The sequence below is a fragment of the Marmota monax genome, unplaced genomic scaffold (assembly GCF_021218885.2).
Source record: "Marmota monax isolate L192 unplaced genomic scaffold, Marmota_monax_Labrador192_F-V1.1 WCK01_AAM20220418_F8-fsc00008, whole genome shotgun sequence".
Lineage (NCBI taxonomy): Eukaryota > Metazoa > Chordata > Mammalia > Rodentia > Sciuridae > Marmota > Marmota monax.
The window spans coordinates 15,134,656-15,159,454 of NW_026694432.1; the positions used below are offsets into that span (position 1 = coordinate 15,134,656).

A 24,799-nucleotide genomic window follows, 5' to 3' on the forward strand; every position below is an offset into this window, starting at 1 on the left:
TCATTGCAGGCTGTGGGTAATTCTCCGAGATGGGACTGGTAAGCAGACAGGTAATTGAAACCAAGAACCTAGTGAGGTTCTAAGGGGCATGGGGGAAGGCCATAGTGGGCAACCACTCCACAGCTATCAGACCCTCATCAATGAGCTTCTGTGTGGGGTTCCGGTTCCAGAAGGGAATGGGCAGTAAGGAAGGAACTTGAAGCAGAAGTGACTGCCAGCTCAGAAAGGATGCTTTATGGTCAGAAATAAAAGGACCATGAGTGGGGTCTCCATATATCCTTATTTGCTTGAACAATCCCAATATACAACCTTTTATTCTACTGATTATTAATAGTTTCACTTTTAATTTTCAAAAGAGTCCCAGTGTGGGCAATATTTTATATGGCCACCCATATAAAGCTATGGCCCAACAGACTTTCATGCCAAGCAAGGGATTGTGCCTCAGCCGAGTGTTCTGGATGCCAAGGGAGATCCCTGAGCCAAAGGCCTAAGAGGCAGTCCATGGTTAACTCCCTCCTCCCTCTCTCCCTCATCTCATGCCATTCTTCCCCTCGAAACTTTCCTACCTCAGTGCCTTTGCAGCTGGCATTTTGCCATATTGAAATGTCCCTCGCAATGCTGGTTCTGCCTCATCATTCCTCACCTGTCACCCTCCCAGAGGGAATGTCTATCCTTATCCAGAAGTGTAATCCTTCCTTGTTTATTTTCCTCATATTCTCTTTGATAAATGCATTACTCAACTTTTGCCTTGGCATTGACAGACCCAGAACCTCAGCGACTTGCCACAATATATATTTCTGGCTCACAGTCCATGAAGGCTGCCAGTCATCGTGGCTCTGCATTGCTCTGCTGGGCTCCCTACAGCAACTATCTCATTCTGGGACCCAGGCTGAAGGACCAGGCTCTACCTAGGGTGTGCCGTTCTCAAGGAAGAAAAGAAAAGCTCTGGGAGACAGACAAACCTGGCAAACTCATCTAAAACTCTGTTGGGAAGGGCTTATGTCACACTCAAATTCTCGAATCACAAGACCAAGCCCAAGGACAATGGTGCTGGTAGGAGGGCTAAAAGAATGTATGGCAAGGATGAGGAGGGAACAAATAATACATTCTGTCTCAATAAGCAACACTTACTTTATCTGTTGATTGTCTGACAGCCTCCTTGAAGGCAAAAATATCTTGTTCAGTGTTGTATTCCAAATGCCAATCATGCAGCAAAGTCTTAATCTTTTTTTTTTTTTTTAATAGTATTGGGGATTGAACCCAGGAGTACTTGGTCTGTTTTATTTTTATTTGAAGACAGGGGTTCTTTAAGATGCTAAGGTTGGCCTCCAACTTGTGATCCTCCTACCTCGGGCTCCCAAGTCACAGAATTACAGGCATGCACCACTGTGCCTGGCTCAGAAAATTCTTAGTAAGCATTGGCTTCCTGTTTTTGTTATAGTTACTAGTAGTAGTATTGGGATTGGTGTTATTACGGAGACAAAGCTAACCTGGTAGGAGTAGGGGAAGATTCCGTTTGGAAGATGCTTGGCCACCAGAGCCTGTTAGCAGCAGGCTTTCTTCTGGGGTCCTCAAGCATGTGGAGTTTAGCCAAGGGTGGTGTAGGTACTCAGAGGGGTGAACCCGAAATGCAGACTCAAGACTACAGCTGGAAGGGTCAGTGCAGGGCGGGAGGGTCCCATGCCACTCACCAGAAATGACACTTAACAGAGTTTTTTAGATGAACAAGGGAAGAACACGTGCTAAAAAAAGAAACAGCTTTGGGTTAATCTTGAACGTTTGTAGAGCTGCAGGTGGGCCCATCTGACCAGACTGTGGGGTCCCTTAAGCGGGCAGGCAGGATAAAAATAACAGAGCTTGGCAAGGGCCTTAGGCCATTGAGAGTCCCCTGCCCCTTTGAGGAGTCTAGACATTATCCTGCAAGCAGCAGGGAGTCCTTAAAGAGTCCCAGGCAAGGATGCACCAGAACAGACAATTGTGATCTACAAAATTGGCTCTCCATATTGAGCCACTATGGAGGACGGATTCCAAAGGAGTGAGGTTTAAAGTGGGAGACTGGGGTCTCCACTAAATAGGGCTGTGATGAGGATGTGACAAGTACAAGAGATTACTGAGGAGATAGAACCCACAGGAGTTAGCTCCTGATTGTCTGTGGGAGCGTGGGAGAAGCAGTAGATATATTTCTCTTAGGCAATTGGACGTTGTCATTCATGAAGATAAGGAATGAAAGAAGCTTTGGAAAATAGATAAAGAGTTCAATTTTGGACACACATTCAAGGTGCCGGTGGGATTTCCTGTAGAGCTGTACATCAGGCTGTTGTGCATCAAGTCTAGGGTGTGTCTGGGCCATGGGTGTTTGTTTGGGAGCAAGTGGGAGGTGAGAAGAGGGCCTAAGGAAAGCTCACACTGGGTGATGGCAGGGTTGAATCATCTGTAGATGCCAGGGAACACTCTAGAATCTAGGAGAATCAAGTTTGGGGGAGAAGACCAGAGGTTCAGCTTGGAACATATTTAGTTAAACTTGCTGTGATTAAAACCCAGACCCCTTTCCATGGGCTCAAAGTCCTTTGCCATCCTGTCCGACTCATCTCATGCTTCTTGTTCCATCCACCGCCATGCTTCTGCCACACTGTCCTCCTCTGTCCCCCACAAGTCCCAAGCTCATTCCCCACTTGGTCGTTTGCAATTAGAGTTCTTTCCACCTGGAGTGGTTGTCCTTGGGATGGCTGGCTCTTTGTCATCAGGCCACAGTTCCAAGGCCACTTCCTCAAACAGGCCATCTCTGTTCCCTCTGTTGAAAGTCGCACATGCTCACCCCATTCACTTTTTCCCTTTGCTGGGTCTTGGGTTCTTTGTCATCTGTGAGAAGATAAACAGCACAGGGTCTTGGACGTGCTTCTCCATCCTGTGTCTGCTCACCCCATCTGCAGGGCAGAGGCTGGCAGGCAGCAGACGCCACATCATGCCATTGAAACACCACCTAGTGAAGACGTTTCAGAGACCACCGCACATCCATGTCTGTAGCTCGGGAGAAGGTCTGTATTGAGGTCTACAGTTAGGAAGCGTGTGTGGGGTGGGGGCCCTAATGAGAATGTGGAATGTGGAATGTAAAATGAAAAGATGACCCAGAAAGAGGGCCTTTTATGTTCCAAATGTAAAAGTCAGGGAGAAGACAGAGCTCGAGGTCCAAGATGGAATGGGTGTCATGGAAGACAGAAGGGGGAGGGGGAACTCTGTTGAATGTCCTGCCAATTCATCTCAGGACACCAATTGTCCAAATCCTCAAGAGGTGGGAATCAGACAAAAAAATAAATAAATGCAAAAACTTGGGCAAAATTCATGGCTTTCAGATCCAATTCTATCAAATATGAATTTAATAATTAATGTGCTCAGGACATATTTAGCCAGGACTGTCTATTTGTGCTTGCTGCTCCTTTTGAAATGTGTGTACATTTCTAGAAGGCATCTTCAGTATTCTCAGAGAGCACCAAGCTAAAATTAATCTCATCTATGATAAGGATGAGGCTGCCAAGTGACTAGCTTCACCCCTGATGCATGTCACCTTAAGAACCTCACACAGCCTCCTTGGGACCAGTGAGGCTAAATGATAACTTTCACCAAGACCCAGTCCCAAAGATGGCATCTAGATAGCTGAGATGGAAATGACGGTGAGCAGAAAGAGGCAAAAGAAAGGCAGGTGAGCTGCAAGGCCTCCCTTCCAGCCCAGCTCTAGCCTTAATCAGCAGGGCTTCCTCAGTTTACTGATCCAGAGACACACAGTGAACCAAGAGCCATCTGAGTGGACCACATCTGCTGGGGTGAGTTGCTGGAGAAAAACCACCCAATTGGGCAAACTGGCACTGCTACCAATTCATGGTCACCCATCTCAATCAAGCCTGCGACATTGCCTGGCAATCCATCTGTGTTTTTCAAGTCAGGCTATTCTCCACTTCTCCATGGAAACTACCCCAAGCATTCTCTACCCTCTTCAGACCCATTCCCCACCTGCATATTGCACTTGAGAATGACCTTGCCTTCCAGCTCACAGGCAACCCATGCAACTTCCAAAGACTAAAAACATCAAGTGTGCAGACCCAGACCATCCTCACTCTCCCTCCATCCTTCTCTCCTTTTATAATAGCTGGTCAATCTTTTCTCCTATTGAAAACCAATCCCACCATAGATTATACATCAGGAAGAAAATTTTAATATAATCACATTTATGCTTAAGGTCAGGCATCTCCAGACACCTTTAACATCACATTAAGAAATGCATTTTTACATCACATTCAGTGCACACTTGCACATTATTGCAGCCTATCTTTCACAAACAGCGCTTACCTTTACTACCTGTAATGAACTGACATACTTTTCTGTTCTCTTTTGTTTTTTGTTTGTCTGTTTTGTTTCTTAACACCTTGCTCATGATCTACCACATCAGTTTCATATGGGTCACAGCCCACTGATTCACACATTTTGCTATGGTTCTCCCCGACCTCTCACCTTCTGTGTCAGTCAACTTTCCATCACTATAACAAATAACTTAGATAATCAACTTATAAAGCGAAAAGGTTTATTTTGGCTCAGAGTTTTAGAGGTTCCCAGCTGGGATTGATTGGCTCCCTGTTTTGGACCTGTGGCAAGGAGCACAAGGCGGAGCAAAACCACCTACCTCACAGCCAGGAAGCAAAAGAGACAAGAAAGGCCAGAGTTCCATGATCCCCTTCAAGAGCATCTTTTTAATGACCTTCCACAGGGCCCCACCTCTCAAAGGCTCTACCACTCCCCATAGCCTCATCCAATAGCACCAAGGCTTTAGTATATGGGCCTTTGGGAGACATTTCAGATTCAATTGTAGCACTTTCTTGGAACTCATCCTCCATCTGCCTCTTCAGCCGCTTCCCTTCTTCCCATTCCCTCTCATCAACACTTAAAATTTTCTTGGACCTCTCTCAAGAAAACAAAAGCATCCCTCTCCACTTCAGGCATCTCCTTTGCAGGATCCTGGGTACACTCTCACCTCTGGGCTTCTCTGACAGCACCTCTGCCCTTGCTGTGTGCGTGCCTCACCTCCCAGGCCCCTGTCATCCACCCCATTATAACCGTGCATCAACAGAGCCTCTAAATCTGCTCTCCCAGACGTCATCAGGGAGCATCTTGTTGCTGAAACCCAGTGAATAGTTTTCAGCCCAGAGGAGACATGCACACAGCAGCCTCCCCAAGCAGATGGCCCATCCTCCTCTGAAATCCCTCTCCTTGTCCATGTGACACCACTCTCCTGTTTTCCTGTCTACCTCTTGACTGCTTGGTCTCCACCTTGCCAACTTCCCTCTTTTTCCTCAAAAAGTTCTGTGCCATTTTTGTCTTTGGCCAAATCAGTAGCTCAATCTTTTTACATTTCTTTTTTTCCTAATAATATTGTATATCTTTGTACATCTTCACTGGCCAACTTTACTCCTTTGTTAGTTCCTCTTAAATTTCCTCCACCAATATCTATTTTGAGTTTCTCTTATTTCTGAATTCCAGTTCTTTGTATCTGAAACATAATAAATATTCAACTGTAATAACTTGAAACTATTTTCTCTCCAGTTTGTTCCTCATTGACTGTTGAGCCTTTGATTATGGTGATATTTTAAATCCAAAATTTTCTATTTCAATTTAAAATATTGTTTCTTTTAAGATTTCTAACTTTGATATAATGCTAAGAAATTCCTCCTCCACCTCTGAAATTATACAAATATTCTTTATATTTTCTTCTGATGTATGGAAACAGCTGTGGTCTAGTTTTTTGGTTGTTTTTTTTTAACAAGTGGTTAGCCATTTTTTCTAGTATCTTATATTGATCAAGTAACCTTGTTAATTTGAAAACCCCTTCATCATATATTAAATTCTTACATTCCTATGTCTATTTGTGGACTTTCTTTTTCAGTTCCATTGATCTCTCATTCAAAACCAATTCAATACAGATTTCATTGTTACAGCTTTATAGCAAGTTTTAATGTACTTAGTATCTGCATTGACAAGCTTTTCGTCTGCTGAGTAGAATCACATGTTGTGGTTGAGAGTGTGGGCTCTGGAACCTGCCTGACAGTGTTCATTATTCTGGTCCCATCACATAAGGCTGTGTGACTGTGAGCAAGTTACTTGAGCCCTTGAACTCAACTTCTGCATCTAAAAAATGGACTTAATGATTAATAGTAACCACCTCAGAGATTGTTGTAATGGTTAATGAGTTACGACATGATACTCTTGGATGTTTATTAAGACCCCATTTGTTATTTTTCTCATCTATCTCAAGGACAGTGTAGTTGTTTTGACTTGTTTATTCCAACAAATGGAACTTACAATTGCTGATAGTTCCAGGAAAAAAAAATTGGTATGGATCTTCTCTGGAATTGGGTTAAAATGTGTATCATAACTTGAGGATAATTGTCAACTTATGAACTCTTTTCAACAAGGGACATTGTCTCCATTTTTAAATTTACTTTTCTATCAGTAAAGTTTTGCTATTTTGGTTATATAGGCTGTGTTTTATTGTTTTGTGGCTGAAGTTGATTTTTAGCACTTTGCATATAGGATTTGTGCTACACTGTTGATGTGACCATGTGTGAGTAGGTGGATAGAAACGTGTACACTATCATGGTGAGAATATTTGTTCAGGATTAATTTAAATAGTTTGGCTATTACAAGTTTGTATAAACTTTTAAAGCACTACCTATGAAACCATCTATCTCCTAAGTAGTTTCCATTTGCCTTAGGATTTTCCCTTCATACTAATTTTGGTAATTCAGATTTGCCTGGGAAATTCTTCATTTTGACAAGATTTCAAATTTATTAGTATATTATATATTCACCATTCTTTTATAATTGGATTATTGCCTTAATTTTATTATAACTATTATTATTATTATTATTGTCATTGCTGTTGTTATTATTTATTAACTAAAACAATCAGCAATTTCTCTTTTATTTGTCTCTTCAAAAGCTGGCTATTTTTATCTCTTCTGAATTTATTATTCTCCCTTCTCAATCTTCTTTAGTTATTCTCTTTGTAACTTTTTGAGTATAAATACTCATTTCATTTATATTTCTTTATTATTATTATTATTCAATAATGAGTAAGGCTATGAATTTTCTCCTTACTATAGCTTTGGCCTAGTATCATCACCATTATAAGCAGTCTGTATTGAAAGCTCTTCTTTGAACTCTTTGAACTCAGGAACTTAGGAACTTTGTGAATTTTCAAATGATTGTGGATCTTCTTTATCCTTTTTTGTTGATTTCTAGTCTGTCCTGCAAACAGAAAATGTGACCCAGTAGTTTTTGTTTTGTAGTAGAATTTATGGAGTTTTCCTTGTAACATAAAAGAAGATCTGTTTTTGCCATATTCCATGGGCACCTGTAAAGAAGGTTGTGTTCCTTGTTTAGAAGTTACAGAGTTTCAAATAGACCCACATGTTATGGTTTGGATCTGAAATGTCCCCCCAAAGGTTCTTGTGTTGAAGGCTTGGTCCCCCAACGCAGCAATGTCCAGAGGTGGGGTTGTTGAATAGTGTTTGGATCCTGAGGGCTCTGACCTCATCAATGGATTAATCCATTGACAGGTTCATCGCCTATGGCATTATTGGGAACTGGCAGAAACTTTAGGAAGCAGGAGCTAGTTGGAGGAAGGTCACGGGGGTATGCCCTAGAAAGATTCTTTTTGTTCTCAGCCCCTTCCTCCCTCTCTCTTGCTTCCCAGCCACAATGAGGTGAGCTTGGCCACACCCTTCCACCATGATATACTGCTCATCCCAGGCTCAGAAGCAATGAAGCCAATTGACAATGGGCTGAAATCTCTGAAACCATGAGCCTAAATAAACTTTTCCTCCTTTAAGTTGTTTTTCTTGGGTATTTTATTATAGTGACAGAAAGCTGACTAACACATCATATCCACTCCTAGTATTTTTCAGATCCTCCTTATCTTTATTTACTTTTGACTTCAAATTAGCATATTTTATTATGTCTGTTTCAATGCTTTGGGGCACACAGAATCATAACTGTCATGTCTTCATTTGGGAATGGGCTCATCATGCAGATTTTAACTATCATCTTTGGCTTTTCATTTGGGTTTTTGTAAGGATTGGTGAAGTCTCCCTTCTCTTAGTCCAAGTAATTGACTTAGAAATTTGAAAGCAGTGAAGCAACAGTGACCACACCAAAAGGAAAGTGTACTAAGAGAATTCTCCAACAAGCCCCTTTCATTTATTACTCAAGATCATAGTAAATTTATATTATGCACAGTATTTCCACCTCCACCTGTTCATGAGTTTTCCACCACTATAGTTTTTCAAAAGTCTAAACCTCCTTGAGAAATTTCCAACTTAAAACCTTTGCCCAGCCAAGGTCAAGAGCAATAGCACCACCTGGTAATCACTTCTGAAAGGGAGAATCACCTGATCTCTCCCTTCTAAGTTGGATGATTGATAATGCTGAGATCCAGTTACAACTCTTTGTTGTAGTTACTGTCCTCATTTGGGAACTGAGAATCAGGCCCTTCCTATTCCCTATAGAAACAGACCATGTAAACTGTCTATACAGTTTTCCAGAGTGAGAAAGATGAGGCTATGGTGGGACACTGCATATCCCTTCTCCTGTCCTGGTTGGGGCAGGTCTGGGTTCTCTCTTGAGATGGAAGACAGAGTTTATAAGGCCATAGTCTCCTTCTAATAGTGTCAGTTTTTCAGCCCCATCTCATTCCAGGTGCAAGAGGAAATGTCTTTTGGTAGCTGTCCAAGACTATTGGCTGGAAAAAAGGACCATCTAAGAGCCAGCTATAATATAACATCAGAGGGTCTGAAGTTAATGTTAAAACTACTTTTTGTTGCTGTTGTTCACATTTACTTCCACCGGTAGTTCTTAAATGCTGGATGCAATTTAGGATTGCCTGGGGAGCTTTAATATCCTTGATGACTAGGCCTACTACACCAACCAAATAGGAGCCTTTGGGGCCTGGGCATTGGGAAATTGTGACACTCTTCTGTTGTGAACCAACTTGGCCCATTCCTCTCCTTTCAACTACCTAGACTTACTTTGTCTTGTCTCAAACTAAGGGTTGTATTTTACTAGAAGATTAAGCTATATATATTTATTGTCATAAATCAAATTTTGTCTTTTTTTTAAGCACCTTACTTTCTAGTTCTCCTCTATATTTTTTTCCTTTGAATTCCATTTGTTTTTTTCTAAATTGACTGCTTTGCTTTTTCCCCTTTTGGTAATTGTAAAGATAAGCTATTTCTTATTCCATTACTAATTACACTTAACATCTTTAAAAACACACTCTAACCTATTTTTCTCTAATTAGCCATAGAAACTATAAAACAATTTCTTACAAGATGAGGAAATGAGCAGATCTCCTTGCTCTAACTTTATTCTTTATGTCAGTGTAATCTGGAATATTTTACCCTGGGGTTTGGATGGGAATGATATTTTCTGTGTTCTCTTCCAAGGAATATTTGTTACCTTTGCATTCCATTTTATAGCAATTATTTAGATTCATTACGATGTTGGTTTATTCGCTTGTTACTAATCTTTTTTTATTAACCACAGCTTTCCCATACTTGAGTTCTTCCTTTTGACTCATTTCTCCATTGAACAGAAAATATCTTCAAGTGATCTTTTATGAATGGTGTGTGGAGACCATATTCTTTTTGAGGTCTTTGAGGTCTTTGAGAGCAGCTTCTGTTATCTCTGCTATTCAATGACTTGGTTGGGTCACACCCTTTTCTACTATTATTTAGGGCCACATCTGTACTGTGTCTGAGAGAAATGTATTGATAATCGTGCCACAGTATTTTCTCATTTTCAGGACTAACACAGATGTCCAGTTATTTTTACAGGCTTTGGTCAATTCTGTTGCTTGAGTTTGGGAGTGGGATGAGATTGTGAAGCCCTTATGACCAGGTCTGTCTTTTCACATCTATCAACCATTGGATACTCACTGGTTCATTCAGTGAGTGCTGGCTGAGCACCTAGAGTGTGCCAGGTACTGTGGGAGCCATTAGAAGTTTAGAGCAATTAGACAGACAGGATTTCTGCTTTCACAGAACATCTGGGTATATGCTGGGGAGAAAGAGGGCCAAGCCGTAAACAACTAAACAAGTGAACAAGACAAATTTAGAGATAAGTGGAGCTACCATATATAGCTACTCAAGATCTAAACTGGTGCCCCTGAAAAAAGGCTATAAATAAAATGAGTGATGGGGTAGCGGGTGGGAGCTCAGATGGTATTAATTAAATTCTCTGTGACAAATCCGTTTGTTCATCTGGTTACAGTGTTCCTCGTCATCTTCCCTCTGAAATTGTAGCATCTTTCTTCGTCTTTGGCTTATCTTAGACTGGTTTAATAGGCCACATGACAGGCCCCTTCTGTCTTCAAGGTCATTGCATGTGGGCATCATTTGTATGGTACCCACAACTGAACTACCACAAAGCTGGGGTCAGGGTGGCCGAGCCTCCATTTTCTGGCCTGATCAGGGCTGAAGCAATGCTTGGGATAAACGGAAGGATCTCCTAGGGACTCCACTGTCAGACTGAGGCCCAGTGGGCAGTATCATTCTCATACTGGGTGTGGAGGGGTGGCTGAGCTTGGTCCCTGGAGTCAAACTGTATGGATATGAATATGGTACTACCATCTACTGGCTATGTGACCCTGGCAAGTTACTTACCCTCTCTGTGCCTCAGTGTTTTCATGTTTCATTGTGGTTAATAATAAGAATATTGTGACCGTTAAATTAAGGAATTGACGGAAGTGCTTAGAATAGTGTCCCATATTTAGTAAACCCTCAGTAATACCCAATAATCTCTGCTCTTAACTTTATCATGCATCGCTTTAAAAGCTTTTCTGTGTTCTTTCTCCCCTTGATTCAAATTCTTTCTATACTTAAAAATAGAGGGATTATAAGGATGAGACAGAATGGTCTTAGAGACCAGGCTCACTTTTCTCAGGTTGGTGGGAGAGCTGTCTGTGGCAGATTGGAAAAGAAATTCCTCTTGCACATAAGGAGATGGGTGGGGCAGGGAGAAGCAAGAGGAAATTTGCCACATAAAGTCACTACTTCCCTGTGTGTGTGTGTGTGTGTGTGTTTGTGTGTGTGGTGTTTCCTTGTACAAAAGGAATTTTATTATTTTTTCATCCTAGCTTCATTTATAGTTAGTATAACTTAAGCATCAATATTATTAACACCAAATATAGATATAAACATACAGGGATTTAAGTGATTTGCATATTCCTTTCTCTCTTCTTTGTCATTTTCTGTAATTTTTTTAAAAAAAATGTTTAGAAATGCTGTAGCATTTTTGCAATCACAAAAATTAAAAGGCATTTAATTTTGGGGAAAAAAAATTACCCTGAAACCTATTACCCTAATACCATTTTTATTTGGGGACCATGTCCAAACCTCATCCATACATAAACAAGTGTTTAATAGCTATCATCAAAAGTACACGTATAATTTTATGATCTACTGTTTTACTTAAAATGATGTTTAACACTCTTTCTACAAGGTCATATTTATCACTTTAATGATTGCGTTCCGACCGCATCACATTAAAGGCTATAATTTACCTCACTTTATTGAGCTGACTGACAGATAGCTTGTTCCCATTTTTTTTCTCCATAATACAATTATGTCACTATCATCAGCTTTGTCCGGGTGGCTCTTTTTCTTTTGAATTAATTTCGGGAGATTACTGAGTCAGAGTGTTCAAACAGCTCTGTGGCTCTTAATAAGAATTCCTATGCTCCCTTCCAAAGGGTTCCATCGGCTTTCCTCTGCAACCAGCATTAAATGCATGTGCGAGTTCCCACAAAGCCTCAAAGGTATTGGGTTTTATGTCTCTTTCTTGACTTTTCTCTAGTGACATGGACTGTGTTTTCATGTTCATTCTATTTGCTCTCCTCTGAGTGCTCGGAGCATACTCTTTGCTCATCTTGGGGATGTTCATCTAGAATTATAAAAGCCTTAATTCAATATTGATATTTCCCTGAATCATAGTTGTTGCAATTATTTGTTCGTCTTTTATTTCCTCCTTCTAATTTTGATTTATTATCTGTTGGTCTGTTTATCCATTTAATGCCATTTCCTTGCCTTATCCTTGTTTCTGGGTCTGGAATGACCAATTGGCATGAAAATGGTTTTAAATGAGGGCTTTGGAAGAAGATTGGGTTCTCAGGGTGCAGGGAGGAAAAGGTAACAGGAAGTGAGCAGGGCATTAAGATAAGACCCTGTGGCCTCTCACCCAGTTCCTTCAAAAGCTTTGGTCTCTAAGAGATGGTGCTCACCTGGCACCTCATTAGCATAGCATTTGTTGTGGCTTGAGGCTGTCAGAATCCCCAGGGCTACATATCATTTTCCCATCAAAAACATTTAAAAGAGAGAAATGGACTTGGATTCTCTTGGCTGGGAGATTTCCACCACTATGTCTCTCCATGATCAATGTCCTTTCCTACTGCTGCAAACCAAGCCAACAATACCCTCAACACCAGGGACCAAAAGCATGCAGATTGCCTGGAGTGGCCACTGAAATGGGGAGAGGGGCCAAGAGACTACCAACTCCGCCATGTCTGCCCTTTGCCAAAGGGAACCTTCTAGTCTACACTTGGCATTGAACTCAGCAGGCCTTCCGCCTAGAGCTCAGAGCCCAGCCAGTCCAGCCCAACCCTGGAGTAGATTAAGAAAATGCTCCCTCTGCCAGGCCTCAGTGGCCCGGGAAGAATGGTGGGGACACTTATTGACCTCTCCTGCTCTTCTCTTGCAGTTTCCTGCTTCTTCAACTTCACCAGTCCCTCCGGAGTCGTCCTGTCTCCCAACTACCCAGAGGACTATGGCAACCACCTACACTGCGTCTGGCTCATCCTGGCCAGGCCCGAGAGCCGCATCCACCTGGCCTTCAATGACATTGATGTGGAGCCTCAGTTTGATTTTCTGGTCATCAAGGATGGGGCCACTGCCGAGGCCCCGGTCCTGGGCACCTTCTCAGGAAACCAGCTCCCCTCCTCCATCACGAGCAGTGGCCACGTGGCCCGTCTTGAGTTCCAGACTGACCACTCCACAGGGAAGAGGGGCTTCAACATCACCTTTACCAGTGAGTCCTCCTTCTGTCGCTATCTGAGCATCTCTGAGTGTCACTTCTGAGGATGAGGGGCGGTGCTCCAGGGAGAAGTGCTGATGTGGGTGCATCAATCCCAAGGGCATTGCTGGCTCACAGGCCCTGGCTTGGGAGACCCCAGAATGACCAGAAAAAGCATAAATGTCTGCCTGCTGGGCCAGGACCTCTTTTCTGTGGTGTCACTTTCCATTGAGCATTATTTCCCTAGGTGACGTGTGATATAAAGGGAGCTCGGAAACCTCCTTTCTCCTCTCAGTCTCCCCCTTCTACAAGGCCCTTCTAGAACCAGGGAGGCCTCTGGCATTCTGGCATTGACTCCCAATTCCCTCTCTGCTGTGCTTCCCTGAGTTCCTGAACACTACTTCCTGTTGATCCCTGGTGTTCCTGGGGGTTACCCACTCTTTGCTTTGCCCAGTCCCATTCCCATGGTCAAAGTAAAAACAAAGGTTTGGAGCAGCATTTCTGTTTGGCCTGGAGACCACTCTTAGGGCATCTAGTCATAGCCCCTCCTAGAACCACAATCTCAAAGTTGTCACTTCCAGTTTCCACCCTGGGCCCCTTCTCTAGAAGCAACTTGAAGTTCCATAGTGAGTATTTTCATTCCTGTATCTCAAGATAACAGTGGGTAGGGGTGGGATAGAAACCTAGAGACTGAACAAAGCCAAGCTCCAAAGATAGCAGCAAGTTGTTATCAGGTCACAGGAAACAATAAACCTAGGGAACTTGGCCCCTGGCAGATAGTCAGGTGGTACTGAAGCTTCCAGATCCTTTCCCAGAGGCTGCTTTGGAAATGCAAGTCCCCAGCTGAAGCTCTGCTCCACACCCACAAACACTTACCTCGAGCCACATGAAGAAGCCCATCTCTTCCCAACCGCCATCCCCACCCTTGGCAAAGAGATTGTGTCCCCTTGTTCCACTATCCCTGGGGCCCAGTTGAGCTGAAGACTTCAATGGCTACATAGTGGGCCATTTTGGGCCCCAAATTTCAAGGAAGCACCCAGGCTCAGGTCCATTTCCCTCGCCACCCTTCTTCAGGACAGCAGACTTGCTGGGAACAGCCTTCTCAAGGCACGACTCCCCTGTTCCCACCATCCAGGGACAGGAGGAGGTAGAGCCCAGTCCCACCTTTCCTAAGCATCCTCTTCTAGCCTCAGGGTCCTGCTCTTGAGCATCCCTGTCCTCCTCCCTGCTTTTCCCATAAGATCATGAGCTTCGAGAGGAGCAGGTACCTGTTACTTCTCTTCCCAACCCCTCTGCCCAGCACGCACGGGGCATGCAATGAGGCAATGATCAGTCAAGGCCTGTTGAATGGAAGGAGCCGTGGGTTGCTGTGGCTTTTTCTCACCCCAGTGGCAGTAGCAGGAATGAGGGGAAGAGGAAGCCTGGGAAGCTCAGGCCTCCAGGCCGGTGAGGGCTGAGAGCTCCCCAGTGAGGAACCTGGCAACAATGGATACTTTCAGTGTCCAAGGAAAATCCAATCCCACTAAGTCCCTGCTTTCCAGGGAAGGAACATCTCCAGAGTCCTGGGGAAAAGGAGGCCCAGGCAGCCCAGGGAACCAGCTCCATTGGGAGGGCAGACCCGGCTGAGGACCCGCTCTCCCTAGCGTTTCTCTCTACCATCATCAGGATGATACATATGCAACATGGCAACACTCGAAATCGGGGACAGGTCAATGCAAAATAATAAGTACCACCCAGAATCCCCCACCCAATAATGGTCCTTGCCAGCATTTGGTGACTTAGAATTAGAGGTAGCAAGTATTTTTCTATACACTTATATATACAGCTGGATGGAGAAAGACAAATAACATTTTACATAACTAAACCCCATCCTAGTCCTACTGAGTCAGAATCTCTAAGGGGACATGGTCCCAGAATCTACAGAGGTGAAGGATTCAGATGCATCCAATGAAACACTGGCCCATGGATGAGCATTTGGGAGCTAGCACAGTCTCCCCCAGAGGACATTCATCTCTTCCCCCGTCTCAACTGTTGATCATCAGGGCTGAGCCTGACTCGGCCCCAGACAGTTCTCTCCACAGCTAGAGAGGTGCCATGCTTTCCCACTTGGGACTTAAAATCTGTGCCCCTGTAGCAGGGCTGGGAGATCCCCTTTCAGCAGTTCCTGGCAGTAAACCTGATCCTTCTTCCACATGGGGCATAACTGATAATGACAATACTAGCTGCTGTTTATTCAGCACTTACTGTGTGTCAGACCCTGTGCTGAGCAGTCTACAATCTACCGGTAGCTTCACAACCAAGCCCCATAAGCCAAGATCCTTCTCACATATTACGAAACTGAGCTTTGAAAAAGTGCACAGGTAGAAATGGTTGGGGCTTAAATCCTTGACTTAGAGATTGTGCTGCTAGATTTTGTGAACAGCCCCATATTCCTTCTGTATGCATGTGTGTGTACATCTGTGTGTGTGCACAGGTATGTGAACATGTACATACGTGTGGGCAACTGCTAAGAGGTTTTAATAGAAAATGCCTGGACTCCTGAATCCCAAGTACCACTTTTCTTCCCTCCCCATATCTCTAATTGTCAGGGCACCCCACAATCATAGTTGCTAGTGATGAAAGGTTGGGAAACTGATTCTGGGCTGACCCAGACTTTTCAATTCAGAAGGAAGGGTGTGGGAGACTCAGACGAGGCCCTGTAGAGCCATCCCAATCATCTTCCTGTCACAGGCTCCCGCAGCTCATCTGAGGTGGGAAGGGTGACAGGTTTGTAGGGCTGTTGCCTCCAGCCAGATTCCACCGCCTCCAGGGTCACTTGTGGTTCTGAGTGCAAGTGTGTCCCCATCACCAGGGAATGTCAATGTGCTGTGCATTGGGTTCTTTGAAGTGGCACCTGCCCATGCACTCATTGGAGCCTGGTCTCCACGGGGAGGTCACCATCCTTAAAACAGTGAAGACACCCATAGGGCCTAACCTCAAAGATATTTCAGGATAGAGCTGTGTGGCACTCCTGGGGGAGGAGGACTGGAAGTGGGCTTGGTGGAGATGAGATAGCAAAGGGCATCCTTCCATGCAGGGGAGCAGGAGAGGAAGGGAATCATCCTTAACGAGCACCTACTGTCTACCAGGCACCACACCAAACCCTCACCTCTGTCATATTCCAATCAACTTGCGTTTTATTCCTGTATCCGCATGACCCTGCAATTGAATAGGATCTCCAAATTACAGATCAGCAAACTGAGGCTCGGCACCATGACACACGTCACCCAGGACAGTGGAACTAATTAGAGGCAGAGCTCTATTGAATCTGCAGTGCTGCCGTCTCTTTGCTCTTCCCCAAACTGCATTAGCAGTCACCTGGGCAGAGGGAGCAGCAGCCCGACAAGAAGCAAGGAAATGAGGGGGACAGCTTCAGACAGGGTTAAGTCCAGGGCACCTGGCTTTATGATGTTAGTGTCTATGAGCATCACAGGATTGAGAGCCGGCTCCCCTGCAGCACGAGTGATCCCATGACCATGTGAAGTTAAGGAAGCAGGGAATGGATTTGACATTGAGGAAACAGATTTGCTCCTTGACTACATGGAGCCTCAGTTTCCTGGTCTATAAACTAGGGTAACGATGTCTGATGGAGGGAATTGTGATAAGTTATAAATGAGCACGTGCCTGATCTGTAGGTGCCCATTCGAATGAAGTTGGATTGGGTGCTCAAGCACCTGCTTCACACCCAGTAGGGCCTATCAGCCATAACCTGGGGATCCCAGGTTATAGGGGTTCTAGCTCTCCTTCCATCATGGCAGGTTCTTGGGGAAGTGGTAGAGGTCTGGTTGATGAAGCTTGTTGGCTATGGTCCACACACCAGCTCTGTCTAATCTTGTCCTTGACCCCCATCCATGCAGCCTTCCGACACAATGAGTGCCCAGATCCTGGTGTTCCGGTAAATGGCAAACGGTTTGGGGACAGCCTTCAGCTGGGCAGCTCCATCTCCTTTCTTTGTGACGAAGGCTTCCTCGGGACCCAGGGCTCGGAGACCATCACCTGCATCCTGAAGGAGGGCAGCGTGGTGTGGAACAGTGCCGTCCTGCGCTGCGAAGGTACGTGCCCACAGGCGGGGGCCGTGGCTGTCAGCCAGACAGGTTCCACAGGGGGACTGAGTGACCTGAACCACAGAGGTCCATTTCTGCATCCATCCATCTATCCATCCATCCTTTCCTCCCATGACCCAGGGCCACTCCCTGCCCTATCCCTGGAGTGGCAAGGGTTTTAGAGGAAGGGTCTGCATAGGAACCTGAATTGGGACCAGAGATTACACAGGAGAAAATGCTGGGTCTGGACGGTCAGGATCAGAAATGCCTCTGGTTTCAGCTGGGAACTCTCCATTTCACAGCCAGTAGCAGCCCTGCCCCAGCGCCTGCCCAGGGGAGCCCAGCATCGTTGGCAGCGTTGAGCGTCCCAGTCTTCCCGGCTGCTTCTCTCTCCTTCTCCATGTGCTCGTATTCCCCAGCTCCCTGGGCTCTCTCCCGTTCTGGCCTTTGTGCCCCTGTTAAATGCTGCCTTGATATCTTTGTGGCCACTCTCCCGGCAACTCAGGGTAGACCAGCCAGAAGAAATACGGCTCGCAGCAAGCTCTGGGCCTGTTATGGCATCTCCTCACCCTATCTCAGCCTACAGGGCAGCTTTTGAGTCGATTTCGGGGACCAGCCATCTGTTTAACCAAATTGCAGGCACAGATGAAGGGCAGGGACCATGTCAAATGTGTGTACCAAGCACGGTGCCTGGCACAGAATCGGTGCTCAATAAATGTTTGGGAACATGGATGAGGAGTGCACACACCCCAAAGTTCCCTTAATGGCAGAAGTGTCATCTAAGGAGGCAGGGGCTGTGATTCTATCTTTTGGGGACAGAAAGCTTTTCATTTCCTCTTCTGTGGTGGGCAGAAGATGGTGACCTCAGTCCTGACTCCCCATCTGAATGGCCCCACCACAAATGGGAGAGCTGCAGGGAGCAGAGAGGGCTTTGCCCCCAGGCTGATAGGGGTGTGGGGGAGGATAGAGACCACCCAGCACACTACACATGGCAGGGGGTCCAGGTGGGCTTCCCAATCAGAGGATCCTGAGCTGGATCCAGCAAGTTGCTTTTCCTTTTGGACCTCTGCTCTTTTGGCTGGAAAAAAAAATAAAAATAAATAACCAGACAGGATGATAATAAGCAGTGTATGTAAAGGGCCAGCCCAGGTATAAAGTTAAGTACTCATAACAGTGAGCTATGCTTCTACTGGTACGTGAGTGCACAAGGTTAGAGAATCTTCCTTGGCCTCTTATCCCCACACCTGGCCTAGTGCTTGACACTTGTAGAGGGTCAGCCAATACTGACTGATGAATCACGGAATGAATGAATGAATGGAATGATCTCTTACCTAGAGTCTCACTAATCAGAAGCACATCAATGAAACGCCTTCAGAGCCATCCTTCCTGCTGCCTCTGCCTTGCAACCTACCTGGCTGGGCACCCTGGGCAAGCCACTTGACCTCTCTGAGCCTCAGTTACCCCATCAAGTGCAGGTTACTCGTGGAACCTCGGTGGGTTGTTCTGAGCACGCACAGCTCCTGGAGCAGCACCTGGTGGAGAGGTGGTACTCAATAAGTGTGGCTGCCAGCCTTCTTTTAACCAGATTTTAACCCCGTCTTCACCAGACCCATCAGTACTTGCTCCACTTGGGGGGAAATGCTGTCTGCTTGGGGGCAGTCGGCACCTGAAATAAAGGGCCGCCTGTTGGAGACACTGAACCGACACAGGGAGAGCATGCTCAGTTTCCTCCAAGTGACGAGCCTTGCGTGCCAGCCTGGGGTGGGGGATCTGGGGGGCAGCACTTCAGAGAAGCACAGCGAGGGGCAGACGTCGCCTGGAGCAGCTGCTCCCAGCACAGAAACCTAGGATGGGGTGGGACGGTGCAGCCCTGGGGACCTGCCCTCCTAGGCTGCTTGGCTGCCTTTTGCCCGAGCCTTGGGGGGGTCCCTGCTTTGTGGTCAGTGTCTTTGTCCTGTCCACTCTTTGTAGTTTTGTTTTTGATTAAGTATCTCCACCTTGTGGACAATTAAACGCAGGAGCTAATGTCTTGTAGAAAATCTTTTAATATATGCTAAGAGCCACTTAGGTTTTGAGAGGCTGTGATAGGACATGGGAGAAAATGTCTCCTCCTAAATTTAGAAAGAAGGAGGGTCATCGGAGGATCTTGGGTGCATGGGAAGCAGGGGTGGGCAAAGTTTTTCTTCAACGGCCAGAAATGAAGTACTTTTGACCTTGTGTGTTGTAGGGTGTCTACTCAATTCCGCCACTGCCGTGTGAAAATGGTCTTAGACTGCATGTCCATGTCTGGGCTGGTTTGGCCTGTGGACAGCACCTTGATGACTGTAGATCTAGGGTACAGAAGACATGGGGTCGGGGGTTTCCATATGTTTAATCAACAGCGTCCTAAGAAAGACTTCCAGGGAGTAAGTGAAGCCACCTAAGAACGCCCTGCCATCTCCCACGTTCTTCTTCTTCTTTTTATTTTTAAAGGAGAACCCACCTCAGTGTTTTAAAAACATCCCCTTCATTTCAACCTTTCCAGGGAATAGGTGCAGTTACTGCCCCACTGGGACCTGGGAAGTTCGGCCACCTGCCCAGGGTGCTCTCAGCCTGTAAGTGGCAGAGGCCCCTGGCTAGCTGGTCCTTTCCTTTTTCTTGAATTTTATGACTTGAGAGAGTATAGTGTAAAACCTGTTTACGAAAGACTTAAAAGCATCCACAAATGGAATGAAAAGTGGGTTTTCTACTTTCCACATCCCAGTAGAAAATTAAGACAAAAGGAAACACTCTGCCTCTCACGAAAGACAAAGCAGGCAGGACACCCCATAGAAGCATCAGAAATTGACGGCGTAAAGCAAAATGCCAGCAGTGAGAGGGACGTATCAGCTATTTAATTAAGGAGGTAATTAGATTCCTTATTAAAAGACAAAGACTCTCAAACTGAGTTTAGGAAAATATCCTGCTTACAAGAAATACACAAGGAAAAGGGAGATAAATAATGGACAGTGAGTGCATTTTCACGTCTCACGTTTTAAGGGAATACATGGGGTTGTAAAATTTTCACACAACGCACAGGCCAATCATGTTCCAAGTGAAAATCCTCATGCCCCAGCCCCAGCCCCTAGCGCACAATGGTTTAAGAATTCGGTATAAAGATATCCACATATTTTCTCCCGTATCACATCAAATGCTTTACTATAATAAAACACGTCCGTTTTTCTCCACTCCCACGAGAAATCTAAGCCATGGGTTTAGCTCATATAGGCATCCAAGGAAGGATCGTGAAGGGATTGTTGTGTTTCTACCATTATCTCATTAATCTTGTTACTCTTTTGAGAAAGTTATTGTTATACTTTATACATGAGAAGTCTAACAACCAGTGAGGTGAACTGAGTTGCCCCAAATCACCTGGTTTGTATTAACTGAGCCCTTACTATGTGCTGTATAACATACGTTGTCTTATTGAGTCTTCATGACAACCTTTAAAGTCGGTCCTATTATCCTCACTTCACAGAGGAGGAAACTGAAAGCAAAGAGTGGTTAAGTCCCTCACCCAAGATACACAGCTATGTAAATGGGAGGAGAGTCAGCGTTCAAATTCAGGTACCCTGATTCCAGAACATTTTTCACAGCCATGTAAGTCCAAAGTTGGTTCTACTTTCATTCTACCACAAAAGGGTAAAGGCTGGGTGGTGAGAGGCTCAGGTGGGGAGTAGAGAGGGAGTAGGAGGCCACACTTCTAGCTTCAGGATAAAGAACTTCTGTCATTCTGGTCAGAGGTCACTCACACTGGACAAGTAGTCAGCCAAACCCCTCTAAAGGCAGCCAACATCTCACCACAGAAACAGTGGGCAGAGGTGGCATTCCCAGGCCTGCCTGTCTGTCTAGAAACCAAGGCCCTAGAGCCAGGCCTCCCAGGTTCAAGTCCTGACTCCGACACTTCCCAGCTGTGGGCTTCTCAGCCAGCTACCACTGTGTGTCCTTTGAACTGAAGCAAATACTGTGCCCATCCATAGGCTGTGACGCAAAAGCCAGGAGAAGCCCAGACCCATGTCCAGAGCAGCGTCTGGCACTGTGAGACAGGGAGGGCTTGTTCTTGGTGCATGCTCTTCTGCCACCATTCCAAATTCCTCTTTCCCTTGCACAACTTTAGCATCAGAAGTCGGGAGAAGGTGACCATCCCTCACATGTGTCACAGTAGACACATCCTTTTATCACATTTTCAGGAGGTGGAGGGCCAAGTCTAGGCGCGGGTAGTGCTGACTTCTCCTGAGGCCTCTCTCGGTGGCTTGCAGGTGGCCACCTTTTCTCTAGGTCCTCCCATGGCCTTTTTCCTGTGTGTGTGCCCACCTCGGGTCTCTTTCTCTTCTAATAAGGGCCCCAGCCCTGCTGGATGGGGGGCTCTGCCCTTTTTACCTCATTGAACCTTATTTACCTCCCTGAATGTTCCCCGTCTCCAAATTCAGTCACCTTCAGGGTACAAGCTTCAATCTGTGACTTTCAGGAAGAACAGCTCAGCCCACAACACCTAGTACCTCTACCTTGCAATCATATTTCTATCCTTCAGCAAATATCTGTTGAGCATCTACTGTGTGCCCGGCACAGGGTCAGGCACAGGCCCTCCCTTCTGTCCTGTGCTGGGCTCTCCTCCCTATTCATGCAGGACCCTCCCTACTTTCTTTTCCATGTATGTGTGTGTGACCACACTTGCCTTTTTATGTCTTACCATTTTTTTTAATGGAAAACTTTATACTTATACCAAAACAAAGTACCCCGTGTGTCTGTCCATTCCTCACTCTGCTCCAACTGTAAACCCAGGGCCCCACCCACTGCCCCTTGACCCCTCACTCACTCTGGACTAAATGTTTGGCATAATATTGCATCCTCAACATTTTAGTATGCATGTCTGACAAATAAACTCTTTAAAACATACCACCATGCTATTATCCTAAAAATTAAAAATGATTACTTAGCGCAATCCATGATTGGCTAATACATTTGTGATATGTTTTTGAAAATTGGAATCCTAGTTAATTTCATAGGTTAAAAGGAACTAGTTTGTCTCAAGTCTTTCTTAATCTATGGGTATCTATTCTTGCCCTTGTGTTTTCTATTTTTCTTTATCTTCTTTCATTTTTTTTTTTTTTTTTGGTGTGTGTGTTTACATTGATGAAGGTCAGGGCATCCACTCTTCAGAGTCTCCTACATTCCGGATTTTGCTGATTGCTACCTTGAGAGTTTCTTATATTTCTTTCAATTGTCAGTAAGATCTAGAAACTTACTCAGATTCCTTTTCCATTTATCGTCCAGAATATTTTACAAGCTGGGTTTTGTGTATTTATTGCAGGTGAATAACATCTGGTTGCCTCTCTTTTGGGGACAGTAGAAGTCATTGATGATCATAGCCCAGGAACTGCAAAATACTAACATTTTATAGTTCTGCTTTGATAAGCTGAAATATTTAAAGAATAATTGTCCTCATCAGTTATTCACTTACTCTAAGGTATAATTCATGACACAATATAATATAATTCGTGACAGGTATAATTCTCTCCTGTCTAGGAGAGACACTTATTTTCCTTTATTTGCAGGTTTTCATATTAATGAGTTAATTCCCTAACATTTTCCAAAGTTGAACATTTTTAAATGTCATTACAGTCCAATGGATGTAATATTTTGTATGTTAAGTCTATTGCAATTATTATTCTAACTGATGCTCAAGTTTTCTCTTTGCAGAGAGAGCCTTTTGAAGATGGCACAACCTCATCTCGTACATGTTCTGCCCCTGACATAGAATCGGTTATTTCTCCAAGGAGCCCTGGTCCCTTAGAGGAAACTGACATTTAGAAATTGGATTTTTTTTTCAGTCCTTAGGATCAAACCTAGGGCCTCATATATGCTAGGCAAGCACTCTATCACTGAGCTGCACCTTCAGTCCTTTTTAGTCTTTGAGACAGAGTCTCACTAGTTGCCCAGGCTGGCCTCAAGCCTGTGATCCTCCTGCCTCAACATTCTAAGTAGCTGGGATCACAAGCTTGCACCACCGTGTCTGGCAATATTTAAAATCTGGACACTGGGGGTGCTTATTACTCTCAAGTTGTTCCTGTTTTGGAGGTTTCTCATTGAAGACAACTAAGAAATGCTTTTTAAAAGAAAATGCATTGTAGGGCTGAGGCCATAGCTCAGTGGTAGGTCATTTGCCTAGCACATATGAGGCACTGGGTTTAATCCTCAGCACCACATAAAAATAAAGGTATTGTGTCCATCTACAACTAAAAAAATATAAAAGAAAAAAAAAGGAATTGCACTGTTGCTAAAAGGTAAAAGGTCCTAAATACCATTGTCACTTCCCATCATAACACATACCCAAGAATCTCAGAGCGGCCACGCCAGTATTACCGACAACATGACTACTGAAAATAATCTTCTCCTTATTCATCATTTTTAGTTCTTTTGTTCTTTGATATCCTACCAAGGATGAGCTATCAGATTACTGTTTTAAAATCTCCTTTAAGTAGTTTCTTCCTGTGTGATTATGCTACCAACTGATATAGTATCGTGTTCAAATTCTTGGTGCATATCAAATTTAATTTTTCTTTTTATTTATATAAAATAGTTACATAGTTCCAAAGTTCAATCTATAAAAGAAGATACATTTGGGGAAAGTGTTGCTTATAACCTACCCTTTCTGCCCTGTTCCCTCCCTTTGTCCATGGATAAACCTTTGGTTTTGGTTTACTTTTTTATTCATTATTAATCTGATTGAACATTAATACTTTAACATTAATTTGACTTTTAATATTAGCTCTTTCTTAGATAAATAGAATCAAATTTTACCCAGTATTCTCTATGTTGCTTTTATTCACTCGGCCATATATTCTGGGGACCACTCCATAACATTGTATAGCATATTCTTTGTTTTTTGTTTCACAGCTACATAAATAGATTGTTTCATTGATTACCCTAGTTTATTCAGTAGATTCCTATTGCTAAAATTTGAGCTGTTCTCATTCTTTTGCTATTACAAATTGTGCTGTCTTGTATAGCCTTGTGCAAATAAATGTGTATTTTTTTCTTTTTTTTTTACATTTTGCCAGTAGATCTTTGGAACAGAGTTCTAGAAATAGAATTGCTGTGTCAGAGAGTAAATGCATATGAATTTTGCTGTTTATTACCACATTTCTCTCCATAGGGGTCTGCCATTTTTTATTTCCACCAGCAAATCACCAGAATTCCTGGCTTTTGCAGCCTCTATGACCTCAAACTTTGGGTGTTGCCCACCTGATGGATGAGAAATAATGTCTCATTATAGTTTTAGAATGAATTGTTCTTATTAAAAATGAAGTTGAGCATCTTTTCAAGTGCTTAAGGGACAATTGCATTTAGAATCCTCCCCTCCAGATCCCAGCCCGGCAACTACCACTCTCCCTGCAGTATCAAGACAAGCAACAGGAAGTGAAGAACTGAGTTAATAGAGAGGTCATTTGGCACTCACAGGAGCAGAAGACATTAACTAAGAGAACTAATGAAGCAATAGAGCAGATAAAACCAACTGGTGTCCACCAAAGGAAGGGGCTGTGTTTCCCTCCCTGCAGGTTATGGGAGGGTTGTGTTGAGATAGATAC

The 24,799-nt window shown here is 44.2% G+C and overlaps 1 protein-coding gene across 5 annotated transcripts in view; it reads left to right on the plus strand.

The window, feature by feature from the left end:
• Positions 1 to 24,799, plus strand: part of Csmd2 (CUB and Sushi multiple domains 2) — a 548,321-nt gene that overhangs the window by 338,148 nt on the left and 185,374 nt on the right. For 3 of the 5 annotated variants that reach the window (XM_046468884.1, XM_046468885.1, XM_046468886.1), the window contains 2 exons: positions 12,799 to 13,125; positions 17,007 to 17,201. In XM_046468884.1, coding sequence (XP_046324840.1) covers positions 12,799 to 13,125; positions 17,007 to 17,201 — 522 coding nt within the window. Of the gene's footprint in view, positions 1 to 2,930; positions 3,036 to 12,798; positions 13,126 to 17,006; positions 17,202 to 24,799 lie in introns of all 5 variants that reach the window. The other 2 variants (XM_046468882.1, XM_046468883.1) reach the window with 1 other exon arrangement.